Source organism: Paroedura picta, chromosome 2 (assembly GCF_049243985.1).
Source record: "Paroedura picta isolate Pp20150507F chromosome 2, Ppicta_v3.0, whole genome shotgun sequence".
Classification (NCBI taxonomy): Eukaryota; Metazoa; Chordata; class Lepidosauria; order Squamata; family Gekkonidae; genus Paroedura; species Paroedura picta.
In genome coordinates, this window is record NC_135370.1 from 10,906,386 (window position 1) to 10,922,177 (window position 15,792).

General features: G+C 45.6%; 1 protein-coding gene across 3 annotated transcripts in view; it reads right to left on the reverse strand.

The window, feature by feature from the left end:
• Nucleotides 1-2,161: 2,161 nt before the first annotated feature.
• FAM171B (family with sequence similarity 171 member B) overlaps nucleotides 2,162-15,792 on the reverse strand; it is a 56,051-nt gene continuing 42,420 nt past the window's right edge. The window contains exons 5-8 of one of the 3 annotated variants that reach the window (XM_077319365.1): nucleotides 11,238-11,408; nucleotides 9,778-9,894; nucleotides 8,260-8,365; nucleotides 2,162-3,692 (exon numbers count right to left, since the gene is read on the reverse strand). In XM_077319365.1, coding sequence (XP_077175480.1) covers nucleotides 2,375-3,692; nucleotides 8,260-8,365; nucleotides 9,778-9,894; nucleotides 11,238-11,408 — 1,712 coding nt within the window. In that variant the 3' untranslated portion in view covers nucleotides 2,162-2,374. Of the gene's footprint in view, nucleotides 3,693-8,259; nucleotides 8,369-9,777; nucleotides 9,895-11,237; nucleotides 11,409-15,792 lie in introns of all 3 variants that reach the window. The other 2 variants (XM_077319367.1, XM_077319366.1) reach the window with 2 other exon arrangements.

A 15,792-nucleotide genomic window follows, 5' to 3' on the forward strand; every position in this document is an offset into this window, starting at 1 on the left:
TTCTCATAGCTACATTTCATGCAAAAAAAAATCTTTTGGTAACCCTTTTCAACTCTACAATAAATTCTCTTCCGTTAATGGCTGTTGTCCTATTGGCCAGATCCAGTGTTTATCTTCTTCCTGCTTGTAAGTTAGCAGTAGGCAGTGCCCGAAAGCCTGATTAATATACTCCACAGTGCACAATGTGGCTTAGGAAACAATTTGGGGCACATACAGATAGACAAACATAAGGTGAATAGTGGACCTTGATGGAGAAGCATGCTGAACATGTTTTATACAGATGTACAACTTTCCCTTTGAGTTTCCATTGAAGTCCCTCAAATCCAGACATACTAATTTGCATATTATGCAAATTGCAAATATGCAAATCAGGCATATCAAGTCTGCATGTTATTTTGTGTGCAGACCTGGCAATGGTGCAAGAAGCCCGGGCAGGGTCTGTTTACCTGATGCTCAATTGGTTCTCTCTTCCCAAGGCAGCAGAGGGCAGGACTCACAGTAATGGGTTTAAACTACATGTAGAATGGTACTGGCTAATGTCATGGGGGAAACGTTCACAGAGTAGTTCAGCAGTGGGATGGGCTGCCTAAGGAGGTTGTGAGTTCCCCCTCACTGGCCATGTTCAAGCAGTAGCTGGACAGATACTTATCCTGGATGCTTTAGACTGATCCTGCATTAAGCAGGGGATTGGACTCCATGGCCTGTATGGCCCCTGCCAACTCTATGATTCTAAGACATGATGCATTGAGGGAAGAAGGCTATTGAATCATTCAAAAAATTGTTAAGTATAGCCCACGTTTCCACTGCAAAAAGATTGGGTAGGGAAGCCAAGTTTTCTATGCAAGGGAACAATGACTGTGACTGCAGACAAAACCAAATGTACCTTTAGGTCGTAATTCTGCACTTATCTAAACTCTTTCTATCCTGTTTTTCTCCCTGACAAATGGGACTTGGCAGTAAAATTCATTGGAATTAATGGGATGAGTTGCTAGCTGAAAGTGTTTAGGACTGTACCATCATATAATTTTGGCAGTAATGAATCATTACTTAAATATGGGATTGACTATGACTACTGTTGGCCAGTAACATGCTGGCTATCAGATTAGGGGATAAATACAGTACAAAACATTAGGCCAGGACTGGTCCCATAAGGCCAACCGGGCCAGAGAGAAGAACCTTGTGGTTATGGCTAATCTTATTTGTAATCACAGTTGAGTCCACCACATTTTCACATATAATTTCCTCTAATAAATGATGGACTCTCAAGACTGGGGGTCAAAGTACTTCAAAGCTAAACGAGGCACACAAGTCAAATAACTTTTATGTTCTAGTTGTTTTTTTTTATAAAGGCTATGCAACAGCCTTTTTACTGGATGAAATCTCTTCCCCAAATCCCTTCTGGCTATTTGCAATATTAAGACACTGAGGACCAGGTTCTGCCCTGTTTATATTGGCACGAATCAACTTCATGTCCTAAAAACAAGAGCACAATCTGGTTCAATTCATACTGGAGTTGAACTTGAAAAGGGGAAGAGTCCGGACATCTGAAATAACGTCCAGAACAGATAACATCCCTGAATTCCCCCCACCTCAGATTATACCGAGAACTTCATGACAAAACAATATGCAAGACATCGGCCAGAGAACCAGGATGATCGGTCTGTAAATGTGATGCTTAGGTTTCCGGTCTGTGGTTCAGATGAAAAGAGGCAGACTCTTGATGCCCAGTTGGATAGCTACATCCGGTTAAATCCACAGTAGAATCTCCATTACCAAATGTGGGCTGTGAAAAAGAAGCTACATTTTTTAATCTGTCTGCCTCCTTCCCCATGGCAAGTCAATATCACCCGGGATGAATGGCACAACACTCCTTTACCGAGTGCCCGACTCCCGACCAGAGAAATCAGACATCATCAGGTTTCTTACAGAGGACTGCATGGAAACCTTCACAGAAGCTCCACAAATCTATTTTAACACATTTTTAAATGATTGCTCAAACAATGGATGACTGTGATACGATTCGGTTTCAACGAAACATTCAGAGCAGGGGTAGTCAAACTGCGGCCCTCCAGATGTCCGTGGACTACAATTCCCAGGAGCCCCTGCCAGCATTCGCTGGCAGGGGCACCTGGGAATTGTAGTCCACGGACATCTGGAGGGCCGCAGTTTGACTACCCCTGATTCAGAGTCTCAACTAGATACTAAGAGCCTCTTCCGGCTGCACTGATGAAGGAGCATCGTCCTCTTCCAAGTATGTAACTTTATACTGAACTCTGATGGCCCTGTGATGAACTGAATACCGCATATAAGAAGCAGAAGGATCGAGGGGGGAAATCCCACAAGTCTCCAGAATACCAGAGATGGAACCGTCCTTCTAATTGATGGGGATGAGCGGCCTGTCTTCTCTCTTTTTCCGAATGTTGCTTTTGCTCTCTCGTTTGGTCAGAACGGGCCTTCCCCGCTTCTTTGCGGGAGGAGGGCTGGCCTCAAACTCTTCAGCTGTGCTTTTTGTCCTAGGAGCCTCTTCGGTGGGCTGTCGAAGGGCTGGATCAATCCCTCCACCTGGCATCTGTTTGACCGTCTGTTCTTCAGGGGTGCAAACGGTGGTCCCACTTTCACTGCCGCTGAGATCCAAGTCTTCCAGGTAGATGACCTTAGGATGCTGCATACTTTTAATGAAAGTCTTCTCCCTCTCCAGTTTCCGACTGGGGTTAAGCTCGTTCATGTCCACGCCAGAGTCCAAGCTGGTGTCGTTGCTCTCGGTTTTCCTGCCCTTCTTGAGATCGATGAATGAGTGTCTCACTTGAGCTATTGGCTTGCCGTCCAAGGACACAAACCATGCCCTGGGATGCGGAGACTGTTTTCCTTTCGAGAGCTCCAATAAGGTTTGCTCTGAGATGCCCTGAAGCTCGGAAGAAAACGGTGTCATTACCACAGCCTCATTGAGCGTCCCCGGGACGGAAACCGACTCCAGCAAGCTGTTTGTGTAGCGCCCCCAGGTGGCAGCTTGGGGTGAAATGCTCTGCTGCCCGTCCGACACGGCCGTTTCATCTCTGGAAGTCGGCGGCTGCAGGTGAGAGTGTGCTAGCATTTTGGGTAATGTCTGGGTATAACTCTCCCGACTCAAGGGCTCCATCATTGCACTGTAGACTAACTGCCCTTTCCTTGGCAAAGTGGCCGATTTGGCGGTGTGTAACTGCTCTGGGGAGTGGAAAAGGTCAGATGTTTGAAGGATGGCGACAGGCTGTCCGTAAAGGTGCAGCAACTGTTCCGGGAGAGGGGAGAGCCCGTATATTTCCTCCTGCGTTGAAAGATACTGGTTCTGCAAGTGTGAGTCTCTAGAAGGAGAAATGCACCGTGTTGCTTGCAAACGTCTTGCTCCCCTGCTCGGTTCCCCGGATGGAGCTGAGCTGGAGTGAGTGTTCCTGCTAGGCGACCCGCACAAAGTGCCTTCTGAGAAGTTTTTGAAATTGTCACGGGCTTTTCTCTCTTCGGCCTCTGCCAAAGGCCCTCTCTGCGGGCTGTAGGATGACAACTTGGGTGAATACTTCTGAGATTTGTCTGCTGGCTGGAATGACCCTTTGGCGGTTCCGAGGTGATTTATGTGACTGGTCGATGTCATCTGGTCCCTTTTTAAGGTGTCCAGTTTAGTCATATTTTTCCCTCTCCTTCTTGACTGGCTGCATCGATCCCTAAGAAAAAGGGAGGCATTTTTTTTTAATTGAAAAATCTTTGTATATCAGGAAATGACGGTTGCAATCCTGAAAACCGACAAACGGCAATCCATGGGATTTAAACAGCCTTTGTTTAAGACCGCAACCGAAATGGAGAGCATCCCGCTTGTTTCGGGCATGTACCTACAAAACTTTAATCTACTAAAAATCTACTAAAAAAGAACACTAAACAGTCCTAAAGCTAGGAAGTTTTTTTACATGTGAGCAGCAAAACAGAGGGAGATTAACTCTCATTGAGCAAAATATTATAAATATGCATATTATAATGCATGCAGCTTTCAGGACAAAACAGACCCGTAAGGAATCACTGCCTTTTTTGGTTGTTAAGAATTATCCATATTTACTGCCTTTGGGGAGGACAAAGCAAACTCCTTTCTTGCCTTATCTCCTAACAGATAGCGGATGAACCGTATAAACAGTTCAAGACCATTGCTGCAAAAATGTAATCATTGGGGGGGGGGGGCTTCCCACTGGAACTCCATCCTCTGGTCTCTTGAAAATTCCTGAAATGCTTCCCCCAATTTCCAAATCTATGTAATATGTCAACAAACAGAAAGCCAGCATGGTGTAAACTGAAGGGGCTTTAAACTGAAGCCACAAGGGGAAGGAGACGATCAACATAGGGCGTGTGAGGAAGGAGACCGATCAGGGGCAGCCCAACCAGGAAGGCCAGCTCATAGGGAACCAAAAGTAAAAGGATTCAGATGTCTTTATACTAACGCCCGAAGCATCTAGATGAGGGGGTGGAGGGACTATTCATCAAGTTTGCAGATGACACCATATTGGGAAGACTGGCAAATACTCCGGAAGATAGAGACAGAGTTCAACGAGATCTGAACACAATGGAAAAATGGGCAAATGAGAACAAGATGCAATTTAATAAAGATAAGTGTAAAGTTCTGCATCTGGATCAGAAAAATGAAAAGCATGACTACTGGATGGGGGAGACGCTTCTAGGTAGCACTGTGTGTGAACGAGACCTTAGGGTACTTGTGGATTGTAAACTCAACATGAGCAGGCAGTGTGATGCAGCAGTAAAAAAGGCAAATGCCATTTTGGGCTGTATCAACAGGGGCATCACATCAAAATCACAAGATGTCATAGTCCCATTGTATACGGCACTGGTCAGACCACACCTGGAGTACTATGTGCAGTTCTGGAGGCCTCACTTCAAGAAGGACGTCGATAAAATTGAAAGGGTACAGAGGAGAGCGACGAAGATGATCTGGGGCCAAGGGACCAAGCCCTATGAAGATAGGTTGAGGGACTTGGGAATGTTCAGCCTGGAGAGAAGGAGGTTGAGAGGGGACATGATAGCCCTCTTTAAGTATTTGAAAGGTTGTCACTTGGAGGAGGGCAGGATGCTGTTTCTGTTGGCTGCAGAGGAGAGGACACGCAGTAATGGGTTTAAACTTCAAGTACAACGATATAGGCTAGATATCAGGAAAAAGTTTTTCACAGTCAGAGTAGTTCAGCATGGAATAGGCTGCCTAAGGAGGTGGTGAGCGCCCCCTCACTGGAAGTCTTCAAGCAAAGGTTGGATACACACTTTTCTTGGATGCTTTAGGATGCTTAGGGCTAATCCTGCGTTGAGCAGGGGGTTGGACTAGATGGACTGTATGGCCCCTTCCAACTCTATGATTCTATGATTCTATGGGCAATAAGAAGGAAGAGCTGGAACTTCTCATGCTGATGGAAAGGTATAATCTAGTAGGCATCACAGAAACTTGGTGGAATGATTCTCATGACTGGAATGTAATAGTGGATGGATATGAACTGTTCAGAAAAAACAGAATAGATCAAAGAGGTGGAGGAGTGGCACTGTATGTGAGGAAACGGCTTACCTGTCAGGAAATTCTAGTGAAGGAGAGCATATATCTACAGTGGAAAGCATCTGGGTGAAAATAAGCGAGGGGAAAACAAACAGTGTGGTGGTTGGTGTCTGCTACCGACTGCCTGACCAGCGAGAGGACGTGGATGCTGCACTTTGTGAGCACCTTGAGAAAATATCCAAGCGGCAGGACCTTGTCATCATGGGTGACTTCAATTTCCCAGATGTGTGCTGGGAAACAAACTCTGCAAGGCGTCCTCAGTCATGCAACTTTTTGACCTGCCTGGCTGACAATTTCATTTATCAAATGGTAGATGAACCCACAAGAGGTTCAGCCATACTGGACTTAATACTGACCAACAGGCAAGAGTTGGTGGATGAGGTGAAGGAGGTGGGGACCCTAGGGGGAAGTGACCATGTCCTCATAGAATTCCTTTTGAAATGGGGAGGCAAGGAAGCTTGTAGCCAGACAATCAATGACTATCCCAGAAAGACGAAAACACTGCAGGAGCGCTAAGAAGCCTATTTGGATGAACAGAGAACTTCAAGAGGAACTAAGAAAGAAAAGGAAAATGTTCAGGAAATGGAGGGAAGGACAGAGCTCTAAAGAAGAGTAACTACAGGTTACTAGGCACTGTAGATCAATCATCAGAAAGGCCAAAGCTCAGAGTAAGCTAAGATTGGCCAGGGAAGCCCACTGTAACAAGAAAAGATTTTTCAATTATGTGAGGAGCAAACGTAAAGTAAAGGAGGCAATAGGCCCACTGTTGTGTGCGGATGGACAATCTCTAACGGAGGATGCAGAGAAAGCAGAAAGGCTCAGCGCCTATTATACATCTGTTTTTTCCCACAGGTCAAAGGGTTTAGGCCCATCTAGAGATGGCAGTAGCCAAGAGATAGTGTCTGGATGGCAGGTTGACATGGACAGAGAGGTTGTCGAGAGGCATTTAGCTGCACTGGATGAGTTCAAATCCCCTGGGCCGGATGAAATGCACCCGAGAGTGCCCAAAGAACTTTCCGGAGAACTTGCACAACCTTTCTCCATCATCTTCGGGACCTCTTTAAGGACTGGAGATGTCCCGGAGGACTGGAAGAGAGCAAACGTTATTCCGATCTTCAAAAAAGGGAGGAAGGATGACCCGGGAAACTACAGACCAGTGAGTCTGATTTCTGTTGTGGGTAAGATAATGGAGCAGATATTAAAGGGAGCGATCTGCAAACATCTGGAGGACAATTTGGTGATCCAAGGAAGTCAGCATGGATTTGTCTCCAACAGGTTCTGTCAGACCAACCTGGTTTTCTTTTTTGACCGAGTAACAGGTTTGCTGGATCGTGGAAATTCGGTTGATGTCGTTTACTTGGATTTTAGTAAAGCTTTTGATAAGGTTCCCCATGATGTTCTGATCGATAAATTGAAGGACTGCAATCTGGATTTTCAGATAGGTGGACAGGGAATTGGTTAGAGAACCGCACTCAAAGAGTTGTTGTCAATGGTGTTTCATCAGACTGGAGAGAGGTGAGTAGCGGGGTACCTCAGGGCTCGGTGCTCGGTCCGGTCCTTTTTAACATATTTATTAATGATCTAGATGAGGGGGTGGAGGGACTATTCATCAAGTTTGCAGATGACACCAAATTGGGAAGACTGGCAAATACTCCAGAAGATAGAGACAGAGTTCAACGAGATCTGAACACAATGGAAAAATGGGCAAATGAGAACAAGGTGCAATTTAATAAAGATAAGTGTAAAGTTCTGCATCTGGGTCAGAAAAATTAAAAGCATACCTACAGGATGGGGGATAGGCTTCTAGATAACACTGTGTGTGAACAAGACCTTGGGGTACTTGTGGATTGTAAACTAAACATGAGCAGGCAGTGTGATGCAGCGGTAAAAAAGGCGAATGCCATTTTGGGCTGTATCAACATCACCATCACATCAAAATCACAAGATGTCATAGTCCCATTGTATACGGCACTGGTCAGACCACACCTGGAATACTGTGTGCAGTTCTGGAGGCCTCACTTCAAGAAGGACGTAGATAAAATTGAAAGGGTACAGAGGAGAGCGACGAGGATGATCTGGGGCCAAGGGACCAAGCCCTATGAAGTTCCCAAGTTGAGGGACTTGGGAATGTTCAGCCTGGAGAAAAGGAGGTTGAGAGGGGACATGATAGCCCTCTTTAAGTATTTGAAAGGTTGTCACTTGGAGGAGGGCAGGATGCTGTTCCTGTTGGCTACAGAGGAAAGGACATGCAGTAAAGGGTTTAAACTACAAGTACAACGATATAGGCTAGATATCAGGATATCAGAGTAGTTCAGCAGTAGAATAGGCTTCCTAAGGAGTTGGTGAGCTCCCCCTCACTGGCAGTCTTCAAGCAAAGGTTGGATACACATTTTTCTTGGATGCTTTAGGATGCTTAGGTCTGATCCTGCGTTGAGCAGGGGGTTGGACTAGATGGCCTGTATGGCCCCTTCCAACTCTATGATTCTGTGATTCTGTGTAACAAGTTTCTGTGCTGGATCAGGGTTTGGAAGATCCAAATTCCAATCCTCACTGGCCTGTCATCCTTTCTCTGCCTGCTTTGAGGAGAAAGAGAAGCAGGAAGAACTTGAACTGAGCTCTGGGGGTGGGGATAGAGGGGCAAGCAAATTCATGAAATATAGAGTGAACTCCCTCCTCCCCGCTCTTGCCCTTACCTGCAGTAACACAGGAGGACTGCAAAGAACCCAGTGATAATGATAACGGTGCCTCCCAGTATGATCGTGAGGAACACTGTGTGGTACTCCGTTATATCCGTAATACCTGCTGTAAAAAGCACAAACATAAATAAGGAATAGATGCCTTTGTGCCTAAGGACATGCTTTCACTAACAAACCTCCTTTTCTCCTCTGTCTTTCCTAACTCTTCTTTTCTTCATTTGATATTTCACAGAGACTGAAACATGCAGTCTGATCCTGCGTTGAGCAGGGGGTTGGACTAGATGGCTTGCATGGCCCCTTCCAACTCTATGGTTCTATGATTCTATGATTCTATGTGTCTAAATCAAATGAAACAGGAAGAGTTCAAGTGGGAGGCTTGGATGATGCCCATTTATATCTGCTCTAGTCTAGAAATCCCATTTAGCGGCCATCCAGCGTGGCTGCTACATGATCTGTTATAGGCTGATAGTTCAACAAAACAAGACCCCTCAAACAAAATGCACAGGATTCCCTTCTGGCAAGATAATCTAAATGAAGCCCGGATAGGGAAGGGGTGGAAGGCATCAGGCAGATCAAGAGAGATACTTTTAGTTCTCTTGTTTATTTATTCAGTTTATAACTCACACCCTCTTTTCAACAGAGGACTTGAGGCAATTCACAGCATAGATAATAAAACCTATAAAATACGAATAAGACAGATTCTCATGACAGTTCAACCAGCTGTCAGTTCTGGGACAAATCTGAGCCACCAGCCAAGCTCATCCATTATCTTAGTAAATTAAATGCTGCACAAAACAAGGCAGCCAGCCTTCCAGGTCTTCCAGAACCTTAACAGATTTGCCAAGGCATGAATTTCCATGGGAAGCTGGTTCCAGAGGGCAGGGGCAGTCACCAAGAAGGCCCTTGCCCTATTAGATGATAAATGGGCTATTTGTGGATCAAGCTTCTGCAGCAGACCCTGAGATAAAGACCAAAGGGGTCAAAGTTGGGGGGAGGGACAACTTTATCTTGGAGCAGTACACCTATACACAATGACAGTGGTATGAAATATGGAAGAGTATTCACAATATTTAATTTGTTTTTAAATTAAGGGATGGAACTGCTCCCCAAAATGACACATACAATAACAGCAGATGGGGATTTCCCCTTCTGAATGACTTAAGTCAATGCAAGAGATATGAGACTCCTATGTCTTCTGGATTAATTCTAGGCATGGTTTGAAGTTACCACCCACATAATTCTTTCCCACCTGAACTGTTCAGGGAAGCCCCTTTCAACCATGCCATACAAAAGCATGCAAAAAAGCATTGCCCTAAAAAACAACAACAACATTTCTATCTCTCTTCTTCCCATCCCAAATGACTTTAAAGTTTAGGAGGGAGTTAGGACAGAGTCATTCTTTCCCAGTTGCATTATTGTCCCCCTGACCTTTCCTTCCCAACTTGGTTAACAATCACTGTCCTGAAAGCAACAACTGAGTTGTGTTCAAAATCATTCTGTGTTTCCATGATATACCTGCTGTTCCAGGCAGAGTGGCTGCAATCCAGTAACCAAGGCTTGGAGCGGTGTATGCCCACACTAAATGGTCACCTGCATCCTTTACCATGCCTGACCCATGATTTACCCAAGCACCTGGGGGAAAACAAATTATGCGATACTTTTTTTTTAAAAGGTAAAAGGTCTTTCAATCAAAACACAAGCAGTAAAAGCCACAGGGTTCTAACTTTAACAGCTGTAGGAAACGGCAAGAGCCCACCAGCACATTAAAGACTTACAAAATTTGGGGCAACGGATAAGCTTTCCCGGATCACTGCTCACGTCTTCAGATACAGCATATAAAGCTGTAGCTGAAGAAGTGAGCAGTGACTCACAAAAGCTGGCCACAAATTTTCGTTAGTTTTAAGGTGTTGCTGTCTCCATCCCTGAAGTGTACAGGGAAGCTCTTTTGCTATATAGAAAATTCACATTTATCAGAGATTCTATGTGAAGAAACCAGCTGCAGAATCAGGTAAGCAGCCCTCATTTGGAAGAATACTTTGGGCTTTTAGGCCTGAGGCTGATTTTAAAGTTTGCACTAAGCAAACTATTCCAGGTCTGGAATCAAAACAGGTTATTTAGCATGACTTTTATTTATTTGTTCATGATATTTCTATGTTGCCTCTTCCAAGTGCCACTCGTGGGGGCTTACAATTGAAAGCCACACTATCAAAACACGATATTAACACACATGCATAATGATTCAGGATTGAGTAAGCTTTAAGATCAGGTATATTCTGCTCTGTATGGGGTTACTCCAAGCTAAGCCTGTTTAATTCAAGGGACAGGCCACGACAATCTAGCTCTGGATACCACTGTTAAATGAATATACGCCCTGCTGACATTCATGCAAGTAAAATATATTCCCTGTTAAGAACTCATTATAGATAAACCCTGGCATTGCCTTTGAGCTATTTATTTTGGAGGCTATAAAGAGCCCCTGGTTCACAAATGCTTGTGCTGCAGATCGACCCGTTAAAGGCTGTAATCCTGGGCATATTCACTGGTGCTTGTCAGTGGGAGTTTCATTTAAGAAATCTCGTGGGAAATTTCCTTGGGGAAAACATGTCCAGGGTCAGAGGGCAAGTCTCAAAGGTCACCATGGCTCTCCCTGTGCCTCCCCCATGCTACTCTCCAAGACTCAAAGCTTCAGACTAGGGTTGGGCGATTCGGCCGCCGAAGCGGCCGTTCCGTCCGGGCGCAGCCAGCGCCGCGCCGCGCCGCGGGGGGAGGGCGGTGCCGGCAGCGGCGTGACAGCGGGCACAACCACGCAGGCGCGGAATTCCGCGCCTGCGTGGTTGCGCCCGCTGTCACGCCGCTGCCGGCACCGCCCTCCCCCCTCGCGGTGCGGCGCTGGCTGCGCCCGGACGGAACGGCTGCTTCGGTGGCCGAATCGCACAACCCTACTTCAGACCTGTGCATGAGTGCAAAACTCTTACCAGTGCTCATATCGAAGGTCCACGCCGGGATCCGACCCCCTGCTTTTACCGTTCTTGTAGGCAGAAGAGGCAACGTGATGTGGATCGAGCCGTCCACTTTCAGCTCTTTCCCGGCCGAAAACAGGTTGATGCATATTGCGGCAAGAGGGGTCAGTTCAATACTTTTGAAACCTAAAGATACACAAAGAGAGAGGAGGATGTGTTTAAAGCGCTGAAACTTCTCCTGAATCGAAGGCTGTGTACAGACTTAATGCTTTCAGAGCAGAGAGGGTGGATCGACTGACGGCCTCTTTGCTGTCCACAATTCCAGATTCGTTCCCTTTCCTTCTGTTGCAGGTACTGGTCATGCCAGTTCTGCATGTTTCCAAGTCAAATTTGGTAAAATCTGATTCTTCTTCCCTGAAGGGAGATTGAAGCAGATGACACAAGTATGCATAGCTACTGCAGGCTTTCTCAACCAGGCTTTCAGGAAACCCTGGAGTTTCTGGCCAGCCCTGGAAGGGTTTTCCAAAAATTAACTATTTACATATCTTTAACCGATCCTGTGGAGCGGATTAAATAAAAGGGTAAGGGCTATTGGGGAGGAGTTAGGGCGGGCCCTGTCCGGGATAAAAACTCGGAGGGCCCAATCAGGAGCTGCGAAGCGGCTCCTGATTGGGCCCTCCGAGTGTCTATCCAGGGCCAAGCCGCGGTGAGGCTGCTCCTGGGGCCGGGAGAAGGCCGAGGGATGCTGGCGGGTGGGTGGGGGCTGCAGCCTTCTCCCGGTGCCGGGAGCAAGTCCAGGGACACTCCCGGGTGGGTGGGGGGGCCGCGGCTTTCTCCTGTCTCCGGGAGCAGCCCGCGCCCGGGAGAACGCTCCAGGTCGCGCCCCAGTGGCTGCAGCATCCCAGCCCCCGGGAAGCCTTCACCCTGCAAAAGCTTCCCCGGGGACAATAGCCTAGCGCCCATTTTATTCCAATAGAAAATGGACTTAATTTCTAGTATATTTATGATTTGTCAGGTGATTTGACCATATATGGTCATGTCAACGAACACACCCTCCCAAAATGTCCAGTGATGAGCCTGGAGGGGGTGGGAAGGGGAGGGGCCCTGGGTGGGCATGTACATAGCTCTGCTTCCCAACCATCTTCTGCACAAGTGTGCCACTTCTGGGGTTTCTTGAAGCCTGGAGAATGCTTCAGGGATTTCTCAATGGTAAGAAAGTTGAGAAAGGCTGAGCACCTGCTTTTGATTCTCTTTTTTTAAACTAGGAAAAGGAGAAGGATGGAGACACTCACATATCAGCACATATATGGCTTCCAAACAAAAGAAAACAGAACAAGGCTCTCTTTCCTCTGCCACTGCACTGGCCCACCAATTCAAAGTAATGTTTTGAAAACAAGCGCTCATTGGACAAAGACGGCATTTCCATTCTCTAGTGTTATTTTTTAAAGTGTTTAAAGCTATCCACATGGAACAAAGCTCTACTTCTCCATCATTACCTTTTCTGAATATCTAGCAACTGAGACAAATTGGAACAAATTCTTCACTGTAACCATTAAGAGGGGACATTATGCAAAAATGCACCACTAGATGGAAATAAAATCTTCCAAACAAGCACCCAAATCTCACAGGAATGCCTGGATCCCATTTAACATTGATCTCTCTCTCTCTCTTAAAAGATCTGAATACTTATACCAAAAGGGGAGGGGGAGTTTTTCTCCCTTTGCAAATCAGCAATGAAAGAATTTCTCTACCATTTAACGTGAAAGTAGGAAGACGTTCACTTAACTGAGTTAGCGACAGATATACATGATGTGAGAAGTTGATCACTATGTACACCTTGATCTGGTTTACCATATTTAATTTTCAGACTTGGTCCTATGAATAAATTAATCTGGACCTTGTTAAGTAAACAAAAAGAAACACCTGGAGCCAGTTAATGGCATCCCCCCCCCCCACCAGGTCAAAATTCAGATTTTTGATATGCCAAATTATCATCAAGTAGAATATTTAGCTTAAACTAAACAAAGAAAAAAGTGTTTAAGGACAATTCAGAGCTCAGTCCCCCTGCCTTATCAAAACTGCCCACCTAGGGTCTCTCCCTTTTCTCCTAGCTTGAACCAATACAGTCCCCTGACAGAAATCACCAAAGGCTAATTCTCAGATTCCCTTTTTAAAACATTCCAGAGAGTCAGTTGGTTGCAATAAAACTTGTTGAAAATCATGGACCAATTAGTTTCCACCTGCCCTGGGTCATAACTCCCCCCTCCCCACTGGAGCACATTAATAATTTAAGATTGCTTCAGAGAGATTTCAAGAAAAAATGGGAGGGGGGGAAGAAATGGGAGCTGGTTTATTTGCCAATTCTTCAACTGCAAAAAGGTTCTGGGATAAATTATTCATCTCCCTCCTCCTCTCCGTGTGCTCAAGGGCCTGCCGCATCAATACGATCCTGCCGTCCACGGAAGGGGTTGAGGAAGGATTGGGGAGATGTTAAGTTAAACAAATCAAAATGTGCCATGGTAAAGGCTGACTCTAAAGCTTGTTCAGCAAACATATACATTCCAGGTTGTCCCTGCAGTCAAAATTCTACAGATACCGGGACAGACAGCAAGATTTAAGGCAAAAGAGCAACACAGTTTGAAACTTTTATGGCAGATCAGCTTTCTTCATGGAACAGTTCAACACCAAGATGTCATAAGAACATAAGAGAAGCCATGTTGGATTAGGTCATCCAGTCCAACACTCTTTGGCACACTGTGGCCAAAACCAGGTTCCATCAGAAGATCCACCGGCAGGGCCAGAAATACTGATGCAGATAACCCTCTATTTTCCTTTCTCAAAATTATTTTGAGAGCTTGAATTGTGATGAATCTATTCAGTGACATTAGATCTAATGGAAAAGGAGATTAATTTAAAATATATATATATACTGGTTCATCTAGAACAGGCTTTGTCAATAATGGTTTCCCGAATGGGTGAGAGTTAATTAATTTTAAATTTATTTTTAAAAATTTGTTCAAGATTTATTGGGTGATATGATTATATATGGTGATGCTGACCCGCCTCCTCCTCCCAAAATGGCCAATGATGGGCCTGGAAGGGGTGGGAAAGGGAGGGGACGCAGGTGGGCATGTGCACAGCCATGCTTCCCACCTATATTCTGCACGATCTCACCTCTTCTGGAGGTTCTTGAAGCCTGAAGAACGTTTCAGGGTTTCCCCAACAATAAAACAGTTGAGAAAGGCTGATCTAGAAGAAGGTAGGAGGATCAAAATCATTTGTTGCCTAGCACACACCTGAGTTGTTAATCCTTCACCCCAAAGAAACCTGATGAATTTGAAAGGGAACAAGGCTCTCCAATTGCATAGAGTACAATCGTTGCAGATTTTTCAATCTAGTGGCAGGGATTTGCTGAGGCCAAAAAGAGGCCACTGAGGTCATTTTCGATCTTTCTCTCCTGGCTTTTTCTATGACCTTGATAAGGAACAGAAATGAAGGGAATGCATAGAAAAGACAAATCTAGAACACAAATCTAGAACACATCTGTCTGGCAGCCAGCTGTCAATATCCCTTGTCATTTTGAGAACTGTCAGTAGGGGCAGATTATAACCCTTCACTTTATTAATTGGTCCATTACAGTATTTATTTAATTCATTTATAGCCATCCGATGGAGAGGCTGATTCTGCGAAGGCTTAAGGGGGTGGCAGGTTACAGTGGATGATCGATAGGGTTGTGAGTGTCCTGCATAGTGCAGGGGGTTGGATTAGATCAAGGATAGTCAACCTGTGGTCCTCCAGATGTCCATGGACTACAATTCCCATGAGCCCCTGCCAGCATTTGCTGGCAGGGGCTCATGGGAATTGTAATCCATGGACATCTGGAGGACCACAGGTTGACTACTTCTGGACTAGATGACCAAGAAAGTCCCTTCCAACTCTATGATTCTATCCTTCCTTACATCATCAATCTTCTGTGCAGTGCCACATGGGGACTTGTGCATGAGCAGGCCTGCCATTGGAGATGCTACATGCGAGTGCCAGAAATGTGTTCCCACCCAGAGACCACGTTCCCATGCAGCAGCAGCCCCTACCCTCAGTTCCTCTTTTGGCATCGGAGAAGGTCATCTTTTTGGAGTCTTCAGTATTTCACACTGGTCAGGAACTGGTTCCCTGATTGGGTGTTCTGGCTTTTGATTTTGTACTACGGCTCAGAAAACCCTTTTTAAAAAATGCACCCATTGAGGGGCGAGGTTGATCCAAACTGAAGCCAGGTGGGATGATTGTTGGCATAACTGATGATTATTGGTGGTTCAAGAGAGTATGTTAAAACCTGTCTACGTTAAGAAGCCTGCTAAGTCTGTTTACATGTACAGGCAGAACAAGATGGGAACATTATGCAGAGGACACATGGATACATCTGAGGAAGAGTGCTTGCACTCGAAAGCTCATGCCTTAACTAAATCTTTGTTGGTCTTAAAGGTGCTACTGGACTCTGATTTTATAATGCCACCCATGGGCATTGAAGAACACTTACAGTATTTGCTGGCGTATAAGACTACTTTTCCCCCCT